This window comes from Carcharhinus amblyrhynchos, chromosome 18 (assembly GCF_965287045.1).
Source record: "Carcharhinus amblyrhynchos chromosome 18, sCarAmb.v2.hapA, whole genome shotgun sequence".
NCBI lineage: Eukaryota > Metazoa > Chordata > Chondrichthyes > Carcharhiniformes > Carcharhinidae > Carcharhinus > Carcharhinus amblyrhynchos.
In genome coordinates, this window is record NC_137341.1 from 19795874 (window position 1) to 19816404 (window position 20531).

At 39.9% G+C, this 20531-nt stretch overlaps 1 protein-coding gene across 5 annotated transcripts in view; it reads right to left on the minus strand.

Moving 5' to 3' along the window:
• mad1l1 (mitotic arrest deficient 1 like 1) overlaps positions 1-20531 on the minus strand; it is a 924959-nt gene that overhangs the window by 589642 nt on the left and 314786 nt on the right. For all 5 annotated transcript variants that reach the window (XM_080206477.1, XM_080206479.1, XM_080206475.1 and 2 more), the window contains one exon: positions 4942-4998. In XM_080206477.1, coding sequence (XP_080062603.1) covers positions 4942-4998 — 57 coding nt within the window. The remainder of the gene's footprint in view (positions 1-4941; positions 4999-20531) is intronic.

Below are 20531 nucleotides of genomic sequence, written 5' to 3' on the forward strand. Positions count from 1 at the left end.
TTCAACCATTCCAATCTAATTTGAGATGCAAACCATTTTATTTGTTACGTGCTGAAACGCAACCTCCAAACAATCACCAGTGCGGTTATTTTTGACATCTGTTGTGGCCACCTGCTCAAACCATGTCAGACAGTTAAGTTGTACTTAACAAGTTAGTGCATATGGCTAAGGCAGCAGTTTTGATCTGTAACTTGCACCCTCCAGAGACCAGCTTTCAAATCTGGTCAACAATAGGAAGGAAATGGATTTTCTTTCACAGACAAGCTGTTACGAATCACAAGTGAATTAGATTCTGGCTTCTTCAACTGACTTACCATGTGAATCCTTGATTGAAAATGTAATTCCTCTTTGAAATCGTGCACTCAGATCACTGTTCATCAGAATGCTTTCTAATGCAATTTCATTAACATGTCAACACAATTCCTGTGGATTTTTGTTTTTTAAAAAATAATCCTAAAATAGACACAATCTTGCACTTTTTAAACAAAAGTCATATGAATCACCAGTAGAATTGGTTACAACTAGTTCAGTTACTTTAAATCTGAACCCCTGAAACCCTGAAGATAGTTCAAGCTTACTTATTGAGTGGCTGAGCCATGTAACAGCAACAGTAGCTTCAACACAGAAAAATACCTTAAGGTGCTTCACATAGACATAAAGAATAAGCACAAAAAGAAGAGAAATTAAGTACAGTAAACAAAAGTTGAGTCAGAGGTGGGGAAGGAGAAGATGGAAGTATGGATGAAGAAAAGCTAAGGAGATTAGCTCAGGAGACTAAGGTGGCAATTTTTGATTTGGGGCGACTAAAGGAATAAGTATCAATAGAACAACCAAGGAATGTAGTCACAAACTCATATTGGGGTTGAATAATTGTTGAAATTAGGCCACTTCAGTCTCAGGCAGTGACTAGGAAGGGGATTAGAATTGGTTGCAGATTGTACCAAATCAAATACCAGACATTAGGCAAATAGTTTGACAGTATAAGAGGCATTAGAAGGATCAAGAGAGGTACAGCGGAATTTTCCAAAAAAATCCTAAGTGTCATAATGGCAAGAACAATGGAACAATGCGTGTCAGTCCCTCAGGCATGCTCCGCACCACAATTATCTCACACTCAATCACTTTTTGGGAGAGAAGCAAGTTGCACGCCAGTATGATGGGGGGGAGGGGTGGGGGGAGGAGGGGGCATATGGCAGAAATTTCTTCTGCCATGTGTGTGCCATTCCACCAAGCTATGTTCTCTTGATGGCTCCCATTATTCTCACAGTTCACAATATTTCCAAGTTCAGTGTTGTCCGTACATGTTGAAACTATGCCCTGTGCACCACTCTCCATGTCACTAATATACCATCAAGCAAAGCAATAGGCCTAAAACCAATTGCTGGGAAGCACCACATATACTTTCCTCCAGCTTGGAAAATAACTATTCACCATTACCCAGTTCTGTCGATCAACCAACTTAATATTTATGTTGCCACTGACCCTTTTGATTTATTTGTCAACAAGCCTATAAAGTGCCTGTTTCAAAGTCTATATATATACCAACAAAATATACGGAGATGCCACAAAAATCGAGAAGGGATAATGTACAATATTCACTATCGCACAGAATGTAATTATTTCAAACTGTTTCAGTGCTATGGCAGTGGTAAAGACCCAACTGCAGAGATACAGACCAGAAAGGGTTGAGGCTCAACATCTGACATCTGCTGAGCTATCGGATATCTAATCTGGATTGCAGTGAGGGCCCTATCATTAATCCCAGAATTCCTGAATTAGGGAAGGGAATTTCATCCAGAAATCCCTGGTCTTGATTGCCACCCAGTCCGTCTCAGAAGAGCACATCAAGCAGTGAATAGAAGTTGAAGTACTCCTAATAGAGAGCACCTGTTGAAATTTATGGATCTACTCAGATATAAACGATAACCAACTGCTAAGCAGATAGGTAGATTGTGGTAGCATAGCCTCCTGAGGGCCAGACCTTACGGAGTATCCCTGCCGGAAGCTAGGCCAATCATTTGTAAGGGCGCGTATGCCAAGTTGGAGAGGATCCTCAGTTGGAGCCAGGGAGGAGAGTTGTATAGTCACGTAATTAATTCTGCCAGACCCTTTACTGAAAATGACTATCTATTGATGGCAATAAATGCTTTGTGGCTTTAAGCATAGAACATAGAACATTACAGCGCAGAACAGGCCCTTCGGCCCACGATGTTGCGCCGACCAGTTACAAAACAATGACCCACTAACCTAAACCAATCCCTTTTCGTCCATAAACCTATCCACAGATCTCTTAAACGCCCCCAAACTAGGCGCATTTACAACTGCAGCAGGCAGGGCATTCCAATCCCTCACCACCCTCTGGGTAAAGAACCTACCCCTGACATCCGTCCTATAACTACCCCCCCTTAATTTAAAGCCATGCCCCCTCGTGCTAGATTTCTCCATCAGAGGAAAAAGGCTATCACTATCCACCCTATCTAAACCTCTAATCATCTTATATGTTTCAATAAGATCCCCTCTTATCCGCCTTCTTTCCAGCAAAAACAACCCCAAATCCCTCAGCCTCTCCTCATAGGACCTCCCCTCCATACCAGGCAACATCCTGGTAAACCTCCTCTGCACCCTCTCCAAAGCCTCCACATCCTTCCTGTAATGTGGGGACCAGAACTGCACACAGTACTCCAAGTGCGGCCGCACCAGAGTTGTGTACAGTTGCAACATAACGCTGCGACTCCTAAATTCAATCCCCCTACCAATAAACGCCAAGACACCGTATGCCTTCTTAACAACCTTATCTACATGATTCCCAACTTTCAGGGATCTATGTACACATACACCTAGATCCCTCTGCTCATCCACACTATTCAAAGTCCTCCCGTTAGCCCTATACTCGACACATCTGTTATTCCTACCAAAGTGAATTACCTCACACTTCTCCGCATTAAACTCCATCCGCCACCTCTCGGCCCAGCTCTGCAACCTGTCTAAGTCTTCCTGCAAACTATGACACCCTTCCTCACTATCCACCACACCTCCGACTTTGGTGTCATCAGCAAATTTACTAATCCACCCAGCTATACCCTCATCCAGATCATTAATAAAAATTACAAACAGCAGTGGCCCCAAAACAGATCCCTGAGGCACACCACTCGTAACCGAACTCCATGATGAATATTTACCATCAACCACCACCCTCTGTCTCCTATCCGCTAGCCAATTCCTGATCCAATTCCCTAGATCTCCCCCAATCCCATACATCTGCATTTTCTGCAGAAGCCTACCATGGTGAACCTTATCAAACGCCTTACTAAAATCCATATACACCACGTCCACTGCCTTACCCCCATCCACCGCCTTACCCCCATCCACCTCTTTGGTCACTTTCTCAAAAAACTCAATAAGGTTAGTAAGGCACGACCTACCCGCCACAAAACCATGCTGACTATCTCCAATCAATTCATTACTCTCCAAATAACTATAAATCCTATCCCTAATAATTTTTTCTAAAACCTTGCCCACAACAGAAGTGAGACTCACCGGTCTATAATTCCCGGGGAAGTCTCTGTTCCCCTTCTTAAACAATGGGACAACATTCGCTAACCTCCAATCTTCCGGTACTATACCAGAGGCCAACGACGGCCTGAAGATCAGAGCCAGAGGCTCTGCAATCACTTCTCTTGCCTCCCAGAGAATCCTGGGGTAAATCCCATCCGGACCAGGGGACTTATCTATTTTCAGACCCTCCAGAATATCCAGCACATCCTCCTTATCAACTGTAACACTGTCAATTCTACTCCCCTGCAACCCAGTGTCCTCCTCAGCTATATCCATGTCCCCCTGTGTGAACACCGAAGAGAAATATTGGTTCAATGCCTCTCCAATCTCCTCCGGTTCCACACATAACTTCCATCTGCTGTCTATAACTGGCCCTAATCTTGCCCTAACCAACCTTCTGTTCTTGACATACCGATAGAACGCCTTAGGATTCTCCTTAACCCTATCAGCCAAAGTCTTCTCATGTCCTCTTTTAGCCCTTCTTAGCTCACTCTTCAACTCCCTCCTAGCCAATCTAAAGTTTTCTAGTGCACTACCCGAGCCCTCACGTCTCATCCGAACATAAGCCTCCTTTTTCCTTTTAACCAACGAATCAACTTTTTTGGTGCACCACGGTTCCCTAGCCCTACCAATTCCTCCTTGCCTGACAGGGACATACCTATCACGGACTCGCAGTAGCTGCTCCTTGAAAAAACTCCACATTTCGGACGTTCCCAGTCCCTGTAATCTCCTAGTCCAACCTATGCTTCCTAATTCTCTCCTAATAGCCTCATAATTACCCTTCCCCCAGCTAAAACCACTGGCCCGAGGTTCATGCCTATCCCTAATATCAAGATGCTCTCAATTTCTTACGTCAACTAATGCAAATACTGAAATTTAGCAAGGAGACGATGCCTTTAGAAGAGGAGAGAACATAAGATAATAGATAAGGAATAAAAACAAACAAATCTGATTAAAAAAGATGATTCATATTATTTGGTGAATATGACTACCAACACATTTTTAATTTACTTTTTGTGCAGTAATTACATTGGTTAAAGTAATCAAACTGCACAACCCTGATGCATACTAGTTTCTGAAACTAAAGCCAGATACAGATGAATTGTGTTTATTAAAGGAAATAATAACATCAACCAATCAATTTTGTTTAACTAAAATGTGGAGATTGTGATTAGAATATGATGTGAGTACATAGTTTACGTTCTTTTCAAAAATCCATGTCAGTTTCCCCATGTCTCAAAACGAACAGCATGTTATTCACTCCACCTATTCAGACTGATTTGTAAGGCCCTTCCACAACCTCACCAGTTCCAATAAGCAATAGTAGATGCCTACTCCTATAGGGGCATTCACATAGTCACATTGATTTTAAAAGTTTTTGCTTACTGTCTGCACTTTTAGCTTGTAGTTGCCAACATCCTCCAGGGCCTGTGACAGCTGGTACTGCAAAGGAAAGAAAAAGAAAACCCATCAGCATCAACAGTCCCATTAAAAAGAGAGAAATCAAGAATTGGTGGTTATGAAAATATGTAATATAAATGCAGGTTTTTTTCTTTTGGATATCCTGGGATAGTGAAAGGTACAATTCAAAATCAATTAAGCCTCTAAATATAGCAAATAATCAGGCTCCAAGCAGGAAGAAGCCAGCATGCTGGACTCGTCATACAACGTTTTTTTTTTAGTTCCTGGAATGTGAGCATTCCTGGCTTGGCCAGCATTTATTGCTCATCCCTAATTACCTGAGAAGGTAGTGATTGCTGCTTTCTTGAACCACTGCAGTGCTGTAGGAACATTTCAGTGCTGTTAGGAATGAAGTTCCAGTATTTTGACCCAGCAACATTGATGGAACAATGATACAGTCCCCAGTCAAGATGATGTGCGACTTGGAGGGAAGTTGCAGGTGGTGGTGCTCTCATTCATTTACTGGCCCTGTCCTTCCACATAATGGAGGTCGCGTGAAAGGTGCTGGTGAAGGAGCCTTGGTAAGTTGCTACAGTATAAACTACATTTCTAAATGGTACACAATGTTGCATTTGTGCAGCATCGGTAGTGGAGGGAGTGCATGTTTCGGCAAGTGGAAAGGGCGAATGTATAGGGTAGGTGGAGGGGGTACCAATTAAGCAGGCTGCTTTGTTCTGTGTAAAGTGAAGTTTCTTGGGTATGGCTGGAGTTGCACTCATCCAGTAGATGCCATCACACGCCTGATTTCTGCATTGTTGATGGTGGACAAGCTTTAGGGGGTCAGGAAATTAGTTACTGTCTGCAGAATTCCCAACCGCTGACCTGTTTTCGTAGTTTGTCCATTTATATGGCTAATCCAGTTCAGTTTCTGGTCAATGGTAACCCCTGGGATGTTGACAGACAGGGATTCAGTGATGGTAATGCCATTGAATGAGATGGGTCAATGGATAGAATCTCTCTTCTTGGAGATTGCCCTTGCCTGGCACTTGTATGGCATGGATGTTCCTTGCCACTTAGCAGCCCAAGCCCAAATACCATCTAAATCTTGCTGCATACGGACAGACACTACTTCAGTATCAGAGCCGTAAATGGTGCCGAACATTGTGAAATCATCCTGAAACATCTCCATTTCTGACCTTATGGTGGAAAGAAGGTGATTGATGGTATTAGTGAAAATGGCTGGACTAAAGATACTATCCTGAAGAACTCATGCAGCAATGTTCTGGAACTGAGAAGGTTCCCTTAATGTCAAGGACAGTCACTCTCATCTCACCTTGAGTTCATCTCTTTTGCCAATGACCAAGGCTGCACTGAGGTCAGGAGTTGTGTGGCCTTTGTGGGACTCAGTCTGAACATCAGTGAGCAGGTTATCGCTGAGTGCCACTTGAAAGCGCTGTCAATGACACTTTCCATCATTGTGCTAACTATCAAGAGGAGACTGATGGGCTGTAATTCAATGGGTTAGATTTATCCTGCTTTGAGCAGACAGGACATACCTGGACAATTTTCCACATTGTTAAGTAAATGCAAGTGTTGTAGTTGTACTGAACAGCTTGGTTAGGGGCATAGATCATTCTGTCAGAATGTTGTTAGGACTCAGTTTTTGCAGTACCTGCTGCCTTCAGCCATTTCTCGATATCAAATGGACTGAAGCAAATTGGCTGAAGACTGATTCAGGAGACTCATGAGGAGGTGGAGATGGATCATCCACTCAGCACTTCTGAGTGAAGATGGCTGCAAATACTTCAGCCTTACCTTTTGCGTTGATGTGCTGGGCTCCCCCATCATTGAGGATGAGGATACTTGTGAAGCCTCCTCCTACATTGAGTTGTTTAATTGTTCATCATCATTCACAAATGAGTGAGCTGGCCTGCCAAGATTAGTTCTGATCCATTGCTTGTGGAATCATTTAGCACTGTCAGCTGCTTGCTGCTTCTGCTGTTTAGCGTGCAAGTAGACCTGTGTCATAGCATCACCAGGTTGACACCTTATTTTTACGCATGTCTGATGTTGCTCTTAGTATGCTGTACAGCTGTGAAAAGCTCAAGATTCATTCTTTCTTCCACTTAATTTAAAATCTGCTCCCACCAAATGGCAGCAAGCAAGGCTTCACAAGGTACCACATATACAACAACCATTCTTTACAGCTCATTTTTATTTTAAATTGAAGCTTATGCAGCTGTACAAAATATGGCTTCTGCTCCATGCCGTCTTTCTTTTCCTTTACAAGGATACATGAGAAGATTTTATTAGAATTTTCAAGATACCTGGACTTCAAGATTGACAAATCCCCCATTACAAATAAACCCTGCCTTGAAAAGAAAAGCAATTCCAATTCACTTCAGAAATGTATGCCTGATTACAACATTTTGTTGTGCTGAAGTGCAATTCAAAACTTCATTTAAATTAAATTTGAGCTTTTAGTTGTCCTTACTAAGGAAGCAGCAAATGAGATAATTTAAGGAAAAATTGAAAATCTTGAATTGTGACTGAATCAAAAGGCTTCCAACTCATTGAACATAATAAAGATTATGTATAAATGCTTTGGATTAGACCAAGATTTCACATGAGCAAAATGGAAAACTTTAATACTGCAGATATTCATTGGCTTTCAAGCTTATGAATTGAACTACAGTCAATATGTAACATACAATTAATACTTAATTTATTTCCTCCAATTAATACAATCTAAATGAGTGGAATTGTCTGTATTTTGAGCAAGAATGCAGTTATTAGCTGACAGCCAATTACAGCTACCCGAAGATATTTGAAATTGCAGTGTCACCAAGGCCTAGCAAAGAGATTTGCCTCATCAGTTTGTTCACATTTATTTTACCAGATTATTCATTTCAACAGCGATCTGGAGCCAAAGGTCAATCAGAAGTACAAGATCATTCAGAAGCTTTGTCATTCCAAGATCAGCCAGACGTACTGCTCACTCTATTTTTAAGTGAACAAACACATTCCCCCTGCCCTCCACCCAATAGAATGACAGAATGAATGATCAGCCAGGACAGTTAAAACATGTGTTCAAGGAATAAGAAAGGTAGTCTGATAACTCAATGTGGGGTATCTCCTGAGTGTATTCAAATAAAATTTTAAGATAAATAGTTAAGTTAGGTCAGTGCTTGGAGAAATGCATTTCACCACTGTAGCTTGCCATAATCATCTGACTGCTAATGTCACCTTTTGTAAAGAAAGCTTTTTGGCAGAAGCCATTTTATTCATCACATGGGTCATAGTGAGTGTCAGAAGTGTATAGCTGGGGTTCAGTGGATTTTGACAGCTGTAAGAGAGACATCAGCTGCAACAGACAGCATAGAATATTTAAAACTTCAGTCTGCAACTTTGTACAGGATATTAACTGCTGGGTGAGTCAGTACAGCTTTGAATATTCCAGTATCTGCTCTGAATAAGTTGAAAGGGGCTTTTAAAGTGAATTAGAAACTCTTCGAGACTCAATGGCAGATAACCATGGAGTTAAACAGGAAATCTGAACAGTTAAGAGTAGGAATTTTGTTGTCAGAGCTGGGAATAGGCTGTTAAAATCTGTATTGCATCCTAAACCTCATGAGGAGTAGAAGTTGCAGGCTTGTGAAATTTTGGAGGACAAGATAACTTACTATGAACCTCTGACCATCATATCTGAACACTATGTGCTTAACAGCAGAGTTCAGGAAGAGGGGGAGAATATTAGAGCCACAGAGTCTCTACAGTGCAAGAGGATTCTCAGAAAGAGTGTCTTACCACTCCTCCAACCCCACCCATCCTATCCTCATCGCCCCATGCATTTACTTTGGCTACACACTTTTGGACACTAAGGGACAAATTAGCATGGCCAATCCACTTAATTTGCACATTTTTGAATTGTGGTAATATCCGCAGGAAACCCTTGCAGCCACAGGGAGAACGTGCAAACTCCACTAAGGCAGACAGTCACCCAAGACCAGAATTGAACCCAGGTCCCTGGCACTGTGAGGCAGCAGTGCTCACCACTGTGCCATCCAAATTGATCAGCATGAGACAGGAGACATCTAGCTGAACCTTGAGAGTTTGGAGAACTGAAGAACGATCTCATAAGTGATACAAAAAACAAGAGATCCCATCATGAGAGAAATCTTTTGGCAGAAGAGAAATTTACTCTCAATTAAGCTATTGACATATGGAGAAGTTCTGCGGTGCTTAATAATCAGCCAAAGAGTACTGGTGGGAAAACTGATAAGGCTTTGCACTCTGCTGAGAGGGAGTCCAGGCCTTCCAAGCTCAGGTCAATAAAGAAAAAGGATGGACACAATTTACAAAAGGGCCAACAGAAAAATCAAAGCCAAAGTAATGGATGTAAATATTGCAGATAACATCACAGAAAATGAATTATTACCAGTAGTGCTCTAACTGCAAGAATCTGAACCACTTTGCACACAAGTGTATTACTAGAAAGGAGAAATACAAGCCTGTAAAGATGGTTACTGGAGAGATGTTAGACAATGATTCTGACAAATCACTCCACATCCTAGAATTATTGAGATCATGAAGTGTCAAGGTAAAAATGGTTTGTAACAGTTAGAATGATGACTGCAGAAGGACAGCATCAAGTTAATGTGAATGTCCAGATAAGTAGTGGTCCTACATGAAATTTCACAAGCCTCATGAAGTGGATCAAGGCCTGGAAATGAAGCCACTGAAGTAAAAGTTGAGAGTATATGACGAAACAATGTTCCCCAGGAGGGCAAACTAAGATGCGATTCCAATGCAATGGGAAGAAAGAAGGTCACGACTCCAGCTTGTAGACACTAAGCAAAATCCACTCATCTGAGTTGAAACAAGTGAAAGGCTTGCAAGGAGACTTCCAGTTTCCCTCAAGTCTAGCCTAAAAGACAAGATAACGAGCCTAAAAAGATGGCAGTAATCAAGAAAGTGAGAGCTCCTACAAACGGAATCAGCAGCATAGTAGCAGTAAAAGCTGAGCGTGGACATAGTTCCAAAAGACCTCAATGTAGCTTGGAGGAAATCACACTACCCATACCAAGCAATGAAGAAACTTTGTTGTAACTTGCCATGGCAAAGGTCTTTACTGCCATAGATGTAAAAGATGAATACTAACAAATGAATTTGAATGAAAGCAGCAATTTCCTGACTAAATTCTGGACACTATTTAGGTGGTACAGATGGTTCTCCTCTGAAGAAGTGTCATTGAAGACAGCATTAGATAGTCAATGATACTGCAGGACTGGAAATTAAACAAAGCAAGCAGCAAAATGTTTAACACTATAGCCTATAAAGACTTTTGCTATAAACTCAGTTTCACCTTCTACTTCCAAGTTTCTTTATAAGACCTTGAAAGTTCATTCATGTTTCCCAGGACCCACCCAACAAACTGGAATTTATTTTAATTTTCTTTAGTTTTCCATCTAGTCCTTGAGTACAAATTACTTGGGGAATCCTTCATTTAATTTTTAGTCAAGTGATCCACCAACTTTCTGGAAAGGTCCCGCGACTGTGGATTTTTCAGTTCTTCGCCCTGGTTTAGGTATACATAGACACGGTTTCCCAGTCTGTCAACACAGCTTTTTTACAGCTCTTCTCAAGTTAACTATTCAAGATGGCTTTCTGCCACAAAACTGCTAGAACCACTGTAACAAATCACCCAGCCATCCTTTCTTCAAGGAATCCAAGCTGAGCTGGAGCCCCACCTGGATTTAATGCAGTGAACAATGCAGTCAGGATTTTCACTGCTTAAAATGCAGGCCTAACTGACTAACATTTTTCTTGGCTCTCTCAACTCTGTAAATGGCAGCATACCACGAGACCAAAACTGCAGCTGCCTCTGACTGTGACCAAACTGAACTGCTTGCTTCCATCAGCAAACACACAAATAAAAAACAACATTGTAGCCAAGGCTCCACCCTGAATCACTGATGGGAACATGGCATACTTGGGGTGATTCCAATAGAAATCCAAACAAATTATTTTGCATTCAACACTATTCTTAGATTCTGTAATCGATATGAATAACTTATATTTCAAAAGGAGGCTCACAAACCTCTTTCACAGAATTGCCAGGTTTTAGCTTCTTTTATGAAGATTGCAATAGATATCTTGACTCTGCAAGATGCCCAGAAGTTGGTTATTGATTGTTAAGTTTTATTTCACTACCAACACTGGCTTTGTAAGATAAACACAAGTTACCTTTTAAGAGTAATAAACCCAGACTTACTTGAATTGAATTTACATCAAGAGTTATCAGTTTCTAAAACAGATGTCCACTTAGCATGTTAACTTCCTTTAGAAAAATTACACTTGTAAAACAGTAATATTTGAAACAAATGAGATATAAACCAGGTTTTCACAACATTTTTCAAAGGCCCAATGAGCCAAGTAGCCTCCTTCTACGATGCATCATTTTGTGATATCCACAGAACTTTGAACTGCACATCAGTTGGAATATTCCTTGCTTTCTTCTTCCAGATACCAAGTTGATAGACTTGGTTCCAGTAAAGAGTAGTTCTTCTTCACAATTTAAAGTTTTAAAGTTTACTTATTAGCATCACAAATAGCTTTACATTAATGTTGCAATGAAGTTACTGTGAAAATCCCCTAATTGCCACACCCTGGCACCTGTTCGTGTACACAGAGGGAGAATTTAGCGTGGCCAACACACCTAACCAGCATGTTTTCCGCTCTGTGGAAGGGAACTGGAGCACCCAGAGGAAACCCACGCAGACACGGACAGAACATGTAGACTCCGCACAGAGAGTGACCCAAATCAAGAATCGAACTTGGATCCCTGGTGTTGTGAGGCACCAGTGCTAACCACTGTGCCACCATGCCACCCTATTCCTACCTAGCTTTACGTCATCAGCAAATGTAGCAACAATACCTTCAGTTCCTTCATCCAAGTCATTTATATAATTGTAAAATGTTGAAGCCCCGGTACTGATTCCTGGGGCACATCGCTTGTCAGTCACACCCTACCCACCAGAAAAGGATCCATTTATGCCAACTATTTCCTTTCAGCCAGCCAATCTTCAATTAATGCCAATATGTTTCCCCGTGCATCAGTTTTTATTTTACACATTAGCCTTTGATGTGAAAAATAAAATGCTTTCTGGAAATTTAAGTACAGTAATTTCACCAGTTCCTCTTTACCCACAGCCCACGTGACGTCTTCAAAGAACTCCAATAAATTGGTTAAGCATGATCTCCTTTTTTCAAAATCATGTTAACTTTGCCTGGTTGTCTTGAATTTTTCCCAAGTGCCTGCTATAACATGCTTAGTAATGGCTTCTAACATTTTCCCCATGACAGACGTTAAGTTAACTGGCCTGTAATTTCCTGCTTTCCGTACGCCTTTTTGAATAAAGTTGCATTTGTTATCTTCCAGCCTAATGGAACCTTCCCCGAATCTAGGAAATTTGGAAAATGAAAACCAATGCATCAACTATTGCATTAGTCATCTCTTTCAGATCTGAGTGTGAAGTCCATCTGAACCTGGGGAACTGTCAGTCTGCAGACAGTTCAATACCACTTACCTGGTGAATTTTCCCCAGTTCTTCCCTCCCTTCCATTTCCTGATTTGCAGCTATTTCTGGGATTTTACTTGTGCCCTCAATATTTAAGACCAAAGCAAAATGCCTGATTAATTCATCTGCTATAGGCCTACTTTCCATTATCTATTTCCCAGACACAAAGCAAAATACCTGTTTAATTCATCTGCATTAGCCCTACTTTCTATTACCAATTCCCTGATGCAGTTTCTACAGGACAGCAATAAAAGATAATAAATAATCAATCATGTTAATAGATGTAGGCTACAAACCACCTAATGATGGAGGAGAGGTAGAGGAAAATATACAGACAACATTGGGAAATTAGTAAAAAGCACAGGATACTAACTATGGGGAATTTGAAACATTCTGATATTAATTGGACAGAAGCAGTAGATAAAGATGAAAAGGAATAGAGTTCCCACGATGTGTCCACCAGCTCTCTGACTAAACAACTCACCTTGTTCCATTTTCCAGTCTTGTCCCTGTAACCCTGAACATTTCTTCTTTCCAAGCAACAGTCCAATTGCCTTTTGAATGTTTTAATTGAATCTGCCTTCACCACTTCCATGCAGAGCATTCCAGATCCTAACCACTCGCTCACATGAAAATGTTTTTCTTCCATTCACAATTGCTTTCTTTACTAATTACTTTCAATCTTTAAAATGGTGTTCGGTACAGTGTAGGAAAATATATTCTGCCAAAAGGAAAAAAACGACAACTAAACACTGCTGGAAATGTATGGATGAATAAAGACATAAGGGAACAAAAAGAGGCATATTTTAAGAATACCAACAGCAAAGAAGTGCAGAGTTAGAAAGAAAAGAGATTTGGAGTGAAGTGAAAAAAAGAGAAACTATGAAATGAAATTATCAAGGAATGTAAAGCAAAGTAGTAATTTGTTTTTAGGGGTACATCAATAAAAAAGGTTGCAATGAGAATAGGACCATTAAGAGATAAACAGAATAACATCAGAGGCACTGATAAAGAATGATGGCAGAAATAGTAATACTTATCAGGGAAGGAGAACAAGTAGACTTGTCATTGAAAAACAGATGAGTAATAAGATAAATATATTTAAAGTAAAAATAATGATTTGAATAAACGAAACAAACTCAAAGTGGAGATTCAGCCTCTGGCCTGGATGGACACATGCACATTTTTTTAAATCTAGGAAAGAGAGACAACACATTTCATACTTAATAATTAGAAAGACGTGTTGCGCCCGAGAACTTGGGGGGTATCTAATATGTAATTCCTATATTTAAAAGAGTGGACAGAACATGTCCAGGGAATTATAGGCCAGTCAGAATAACATCGGTGAGAAGAAAAATGGAAACTCTAATAAAGGAGAAACTAAAATAATATCCATAAATGAGAAATATAATGAATCATTGCCATGGATTTCAGGAGGTAAAATATTACTTGACCAATCTTGAATTTTTTTGAGGAATAACAGAAGACCTTCAATAAGGTATCTCTTAGTAGACTAATTAATGAGGTCAGAGAATAAGGATGCAGAGCACAAGCAGCAGAATGAATTACTAGCTGGCTTCAATACAGAAAGCTGAGAGTGGGAGGAAAAGATAGTTATTCAACATGACACAAGATAGGAAATGCTGCTCCACAAGGATCAGCTTTACGACCAGTGCTATTCACAATTTACATTGATGATTTGGACTTTGTAATCAAAAATACGATTTCCAAATTTGCCTGGATCAAATTGTGTGAGAGCGCCAATACGGAGGAATACATTTTGGTAGTAAGAAGAGGGAGATGCAAGTCAAGGTGAGGGAGAGGAATAAAAGGATCTTTGAGTAGAATTACATCAATCAACTCAATTACTAACAGTCAAGTGTTGTGCCACAGATTCACAAGACCATAATTAAACCAAAATAGGTGCTAGGCTTTATACCTAAAGGGACAAGAGTTAATAAATAGAGAAGTTATGTCAAAACTATATCAAACCTTGGTTAGACCACACAACTTTTGCATGCAATTCCGGTCATCATGTTACGAAAAGGATATAGCTGGAGAAGATGCAGTTCAGATATACAAGGAAGATCCAGAAATATGTGGATATAAATATCTGGAAAAGATTGACAAGCTAAGTCTCTTTTGTCTTGAAGGAAGGGTGGTGCCCTAATAGGGGTCTTTAGAATCAACTGAGGTTTTGATAAGGCAGATACAGGGAAGGGCATAACTAGAGGCCATCAATATAAGATAGTCATCAACAAATCCAATAACGAATTCAAAAGAAACCTCTTCACCCAAAGAGTAGTCAGAATGTGGAACTGATGACCACTGGGAGAGACTGAAGCATATAGAACAAACGTAATTGAGGGGAAGTCTGACAAGCATTTGAGGGAGAAGGGAATAGATGTAACAATAATAGAATTAGATGACGAAAGATGCAAGGAAGCCCAAGTGAACCATAAACATTGGCAAGGATGGATAGGGTTGGCTGGCCTGTTTGTGTGCATATATCATATAATCCTATGTAATGATATCCAGTGCTGTCAAGCGTACTCAGTACTATGATGTGTCAGATTTTCTTCTCTTTCTATCTAAATTTGGTTCCCCAAACCAAAGAGAGGCAGGAGTACCATGAAAAACAGTTGCTGCAAATGGTAATGTCTTAATTAAGAATAATCTTTCTCAGAATAATGTGACAATTTACCTGAATCAACAAAAACGTGCAAAAAAAGCCTCTCTGCAGCTGATGGAAATGTATGAGATAGATATCAATGAATCATCTACTCAAAATTAATTAAGCATAAACCAGAAACTGTGTAATGCATAATAATCTCAATTCCATCGAAACCAGGATTTAAAATTAACAGGGAAAGGATTTCTTTCACTCGCTACATTCATACCTGGGACCTACCAGTTTAAAAAAAGGTTTAAAATAATCAGGTAGAGGAAAGTTGCACCTTTTTTTGTCTCCATGCAAGCATTCTTGCAATTTCCAATTGCACAGTTTAGCTTATTCAAAGCATGCAATGATGCATTACAAGATTTAATTGATCACGATAGAGCTGTGTAAATACCAGTTAACATTCAGCTTTTAAAGTCGGCCTATTTTGCAATATCACTTCAGTTTTAAATTACTGATCACATTCTGAACTTATTTCATTCTTGAGCTCAAACAAGGTTTCAGATTCCAACAAAATGGAAAATTTAGACACATTAACAACTGAAGTTCAATAGTAAATCTGTAATCAGAAAACTGTTTAAAGTTGGAGTGGAATTTCTCTGCAACCTCAGCACAACTGCACACTTCAGGCATTTCATCGGAATCATTAAGAGCCAGGTTTTCAAATGCAATTAAATACGGCAGTCAACTTGAACAGACCATTTCACAAATAATTAGTCCACCACAAGATACCAGAATGTTCAGCCAGTCAGAAGACAGAAGTGTCCCTGAGGCCAGAAGTATGCTATTCTATCCACATGCCACCTGCCATCAAGAAATCCCAGTAGTTTTTCCAATGAAAGATAAATAAATCTGTTCCATATAAACTAATTACTGAAAACATTTACCAAACAATTGATGTTTATTTGTCACAAGGATTGAAGCTAAAGTAATGGAAGGCAGCAATTTGAGCAGAACGAATATTTCCAAACAGCTTCTATTGTAATAACCCATTTACTCTCAAATCCCATAAAAGTATTTGGTTTCAAACATTCACACATTTCAACAATGCTAAGTCAAAAAACATGGCCTAATCTCAAGGTCCTTTCCAAAGTAACCAAACAGAATGGCACCTAGTTTGGTTATTTGCAGCATTTTGATCTTAGTTTCCAGATGAATGAGCAAAATAGTGAGTAAAAAGTAAAGCAATTTTCAAATTCCAAACTCACATTATTAACAGTACATAATTAATCCAGTTCAACATTTCTCCATTCACTAAATTTCCAACTTCATGTGATTTATGTTTTGCTTCATTCAAATAATTTGAAAATTCAAAATATCTTTAACACAACAATTAACACCAATTTTAAGATTTGTGTTATATTCACAAGGGATTATTGAGGGCCAATTATACCCTTTACTTGATTTACATCATCAACTTTCACTTTTTAAAAGTGCAAAACCCCACTGATTGATCTCCCTGTGGGGCTCATTGAGTACAAGTTCCCTCGGTAACAGGCAGTGGCTTGCCCAAATGTAACTCATTATAAGACAGGTGAGTTCTAGGCAAGAAATAGTGCATGTACACCACTGTCGTGGTTTTACTTTGAACATAAGAACATAAGAAATAGGAGCAGGAGTAGGCCAACTAGCCCTTCGAGCCTGCCCCACCATTCAATAAGATCATGGCTGATCTGTCTTGGCTCAGTTCCACATTCCCGCCCTCTCCCCATAACCCTTAATCCCCTCTCTTGTCAAAAACCCATCAACCCGCGTCTTAAAAATATTTAGCGAGGCAGCCTCCGCCACTTCAACGGGTAGAGAATTCCAGAGATTCACCACCCTTTGAGTGAAGAAGTTCCTCCTCAACTCCGTTCTAAACCGCCCCCCCTTTCTCTTGAGGCTGTGCCCCCTAGTCCTACTATCCTTTCTGAGCGGGAAGAGTCTCTCCACCTCTATCCTATCCATCCCATTCATCATCTTATACGTCTCAATGAGATCTCCCCTCATTCTTCTAAACTCCAACGAGTACAAGCCTAATTTATTCAGCCTCTCCTCATAGCTCAACCCCCTCAACTCCGGCATCAGCCTAGTAAACCTCCTCTGCACTCCCTCCAAGGCCAAAATATCCTTGCGTAAGTGCGGCGCCCAAAACTGCACACAGTACTCCAGCTGCGGCCTCACCAATGCCCTATACAGCCGCAGCAAGACCTCCCTACTCTTATATTCAATCCCCCTCACGATGAAGGCCAGCATCCCATTCGCCTTCCTGACCACCTGCTGCACCTGCAAGCTGGGTTTTTGCGACTCATGCACAAGGACCCCGAGGTCCCTCTCACCGTCACCTGCTGCAGTTTTTCTCCACGTAAGTAATAATCCTTCCTACCATTATTCCTACCAAAGATTGCATTCTGTAATCAACTATGTTCCTCCTTAGTCAGGTTTTCTGAGTCATTAGAAAAATAAATCACTTAAAAGGTATTAAGGATGCAATGTTGACAACAAAGTACACTCCTGCAGTCATTCAGAAAGAATGGGTATGCAAGTGCAATTTAAAATGCTTCACACTAGACTTCTTGTCAAAAATCACCAAACATGAAGCATCATCAGTCAGTTACTGAACTATCAGAACTCATACAGCCATTGGTGCATTTTCACTGTCAGGAACGGATGAATCATGGGAATGACATTTTGAGGTCAATTCAAAGAAAACCAACACTTTCCCATAGTCAGTCTGAAAATATACATAACCTGATAATGAAATTCTAAAGTTTTATTTTCAAATAGCATAATTTGGAACTCAAATATTTCTTTGCCCCCATTTAAAATCCACCTTGCATATTAATCAACGTTCCCACAGAAGTAATTTAGCATTTTATTACAGAAGCCTGGAGCATAACACCAGGGGCTCTAATGTAATCTCCAAATACTGATATTTCCTGTGGAGTACAAAACTGTGCTGCTTCCTCCATTACAAACAGGTTTCACTATGACAGCAATTACCAGACTCTAATAAGCTCTGCTTCCAATGGTCCCAAAGGATGATGAGTGTGTAAATAAAAACTTCAGTCAGTAAGCAATGCAAAAGTCTATATCTGCACTGTCATTTGCAATGTTTGAAGGGGGGCTGGGGGGTGTTGCGGGCCTGGCCAACGATTGGAAGGCCAGCACTAGGGGGGGGCCTCTGTCCATGCACTGATCTCCGCACTGACAGATTGGCACATGCACAGTGGTCCACTTGACCCTAAGCCACTGGCCTCTTGGATGAGAATAGGCCTCATCCCCAATTTCCAGAGTGAAACCCACTGCAATGCTCAGTGTCGGAGACTCATGCTGGTTAAGTATGTTTAAAAAAAAGGCAGGAATTACTCCCATTTTCCCGCATATTGGGAACTTAGATTTTTTTGGGAGAATCCTGGCCATAATGCATATATTGTACACATTCACCAACTATCAAACTATGGAAGATCACAATAGGTATATTTAAATAGCTAAAAAGACACAACAAGCAGCCCGAAGACTAAGCTAAATTGACCTTTCCTATTTAATTTTCAAATATATAAAGTAACATATTCAAATTATTAGCAATGGTATCTCTATCTGCAGTCATCAAAAGTTCCACTGAAAATGATATTAAATATCTTTTAAAATACATTTTTTAGAAGCCTTTGAGGGAGGGGGGGGAAGAGGGAATAAAGTTCCGTGTGGTGTTTGTGTTTTTATTAAATTGAGGTGCCCTTTAAAAAGGTCACGGGGTGAGAAGAATCATCAAATTACTGCTGCTAGTGGAGAGACTCCCCAAAAACTGAAAAGTGCCTGCAGACGAAAACTCAGTTACTACTCAACAAAACGTGAACGCTTTAGAAGCTGGAAACAACTGGGGAGAGTGCAATGTGTTAAAGTTTAGAGGACGAATGTTCCTGTCTGTGTTTTAAAGTTACTACAAAAGGTATTTATTTTTAGTGAATAGTAGTTTTAGTTTTTGTTAAAAATTATAAAACCTGAAAAGGATGACAAGACATCAGTTGAAAGCTTGAATTTTTTTTTAAATCATCAGTCGCTACATGGATCATAGCAGGGTAAACAATATATCACAAAAAGGGACGGATTTCAACCAAACCTGATGCCTCAAAAACCACCAATTAGTTTTTGGTGAAGATGTGGATCTGGAACCTGAAATTTTTTTTAAAGCCTCCATTAACATTGAGACATTGGGCCAACTGACTTTTGTTTAGAAAGTTGTGGGTGGGCTGTTTTAATTACAACTATGTTGAACTTTTCAGAATATTTGTGGATTGTCTCAGCTGTTGTTCTGTCAAAATGTGAGCAGTGTTTTCAGAGCAGGTTGTTGGAAGTGTATTGGCCAGAAGTTTCCTCGGTGAGATGGAAGCTCTTATAGTTACAAAAGTACAGCATCAACCAGGCAGGTAAAAAGCTTCAAGGAACAGCTGCTTAAATTTTAACAACATTGAGGTAACACAATGTAGCACCCTTCTCAGTATCCTCTTGTTTAAGTGTTTGTGTCACATGAGAATATAAACTGCAAAAAGTCTTGATCTTCTCAGGAGATGTGCAGTATGAGGTTTTCATCACTGCTGAGTATCCAGTTTCTATTACAAAAACAACTGCTACATGCAAGTCTGAACCTTGTCAATTAAATGCCTGATATCTGAATAAAAATAATAAATATTGAATTTAGTATTTATTCAATAAAGCCACAGATTTTGGGGCATAAAGCATATGTAGTTTAGGAGAACTGCCATCAAGTCTTTAAATAACATTTAACTGCAAGTTAATTTTCAATAATTTATCTAAGTTGAGTTTTGGTAGACCTTTAGATATATAACTTCTGGAAAATAATTTACAGTTTGATACCATGTTCCTAAGCAGATTGTTAGCAGTATCCATTATTAGACGTTATGGTCAGTTTGGGACTTATCTTCCAATTGGAAAAATGAACAAATGTTAATTAAAATAAGAAGACTTTTAATCATTTGGGCAGATAGTGATTACTGCTTCATCAATTTACAGAGATCGAACTAATCTTATCAGGACTGCATCACCTATGCATTTTGAAATACAGAAGTCATTGTTCATTATCAAAACTGCCAATTCACAAAACAAATACATTTTCATCAGCAAAACAGTTACATTTCCAAATGGTCTATCAAAACTCAACTTGGAATCATAGAATCCATACATTGCGGAGAGAAGCATTTCAGCCCATCGAGCTGCACCGACAACAATCCCACTCAGGCCCTATTCTCATAATCCCATGTATTTACCTCACTAATCCCCCGACACTAAGGAGTAATTTAGCATGGCCAATTAACCTA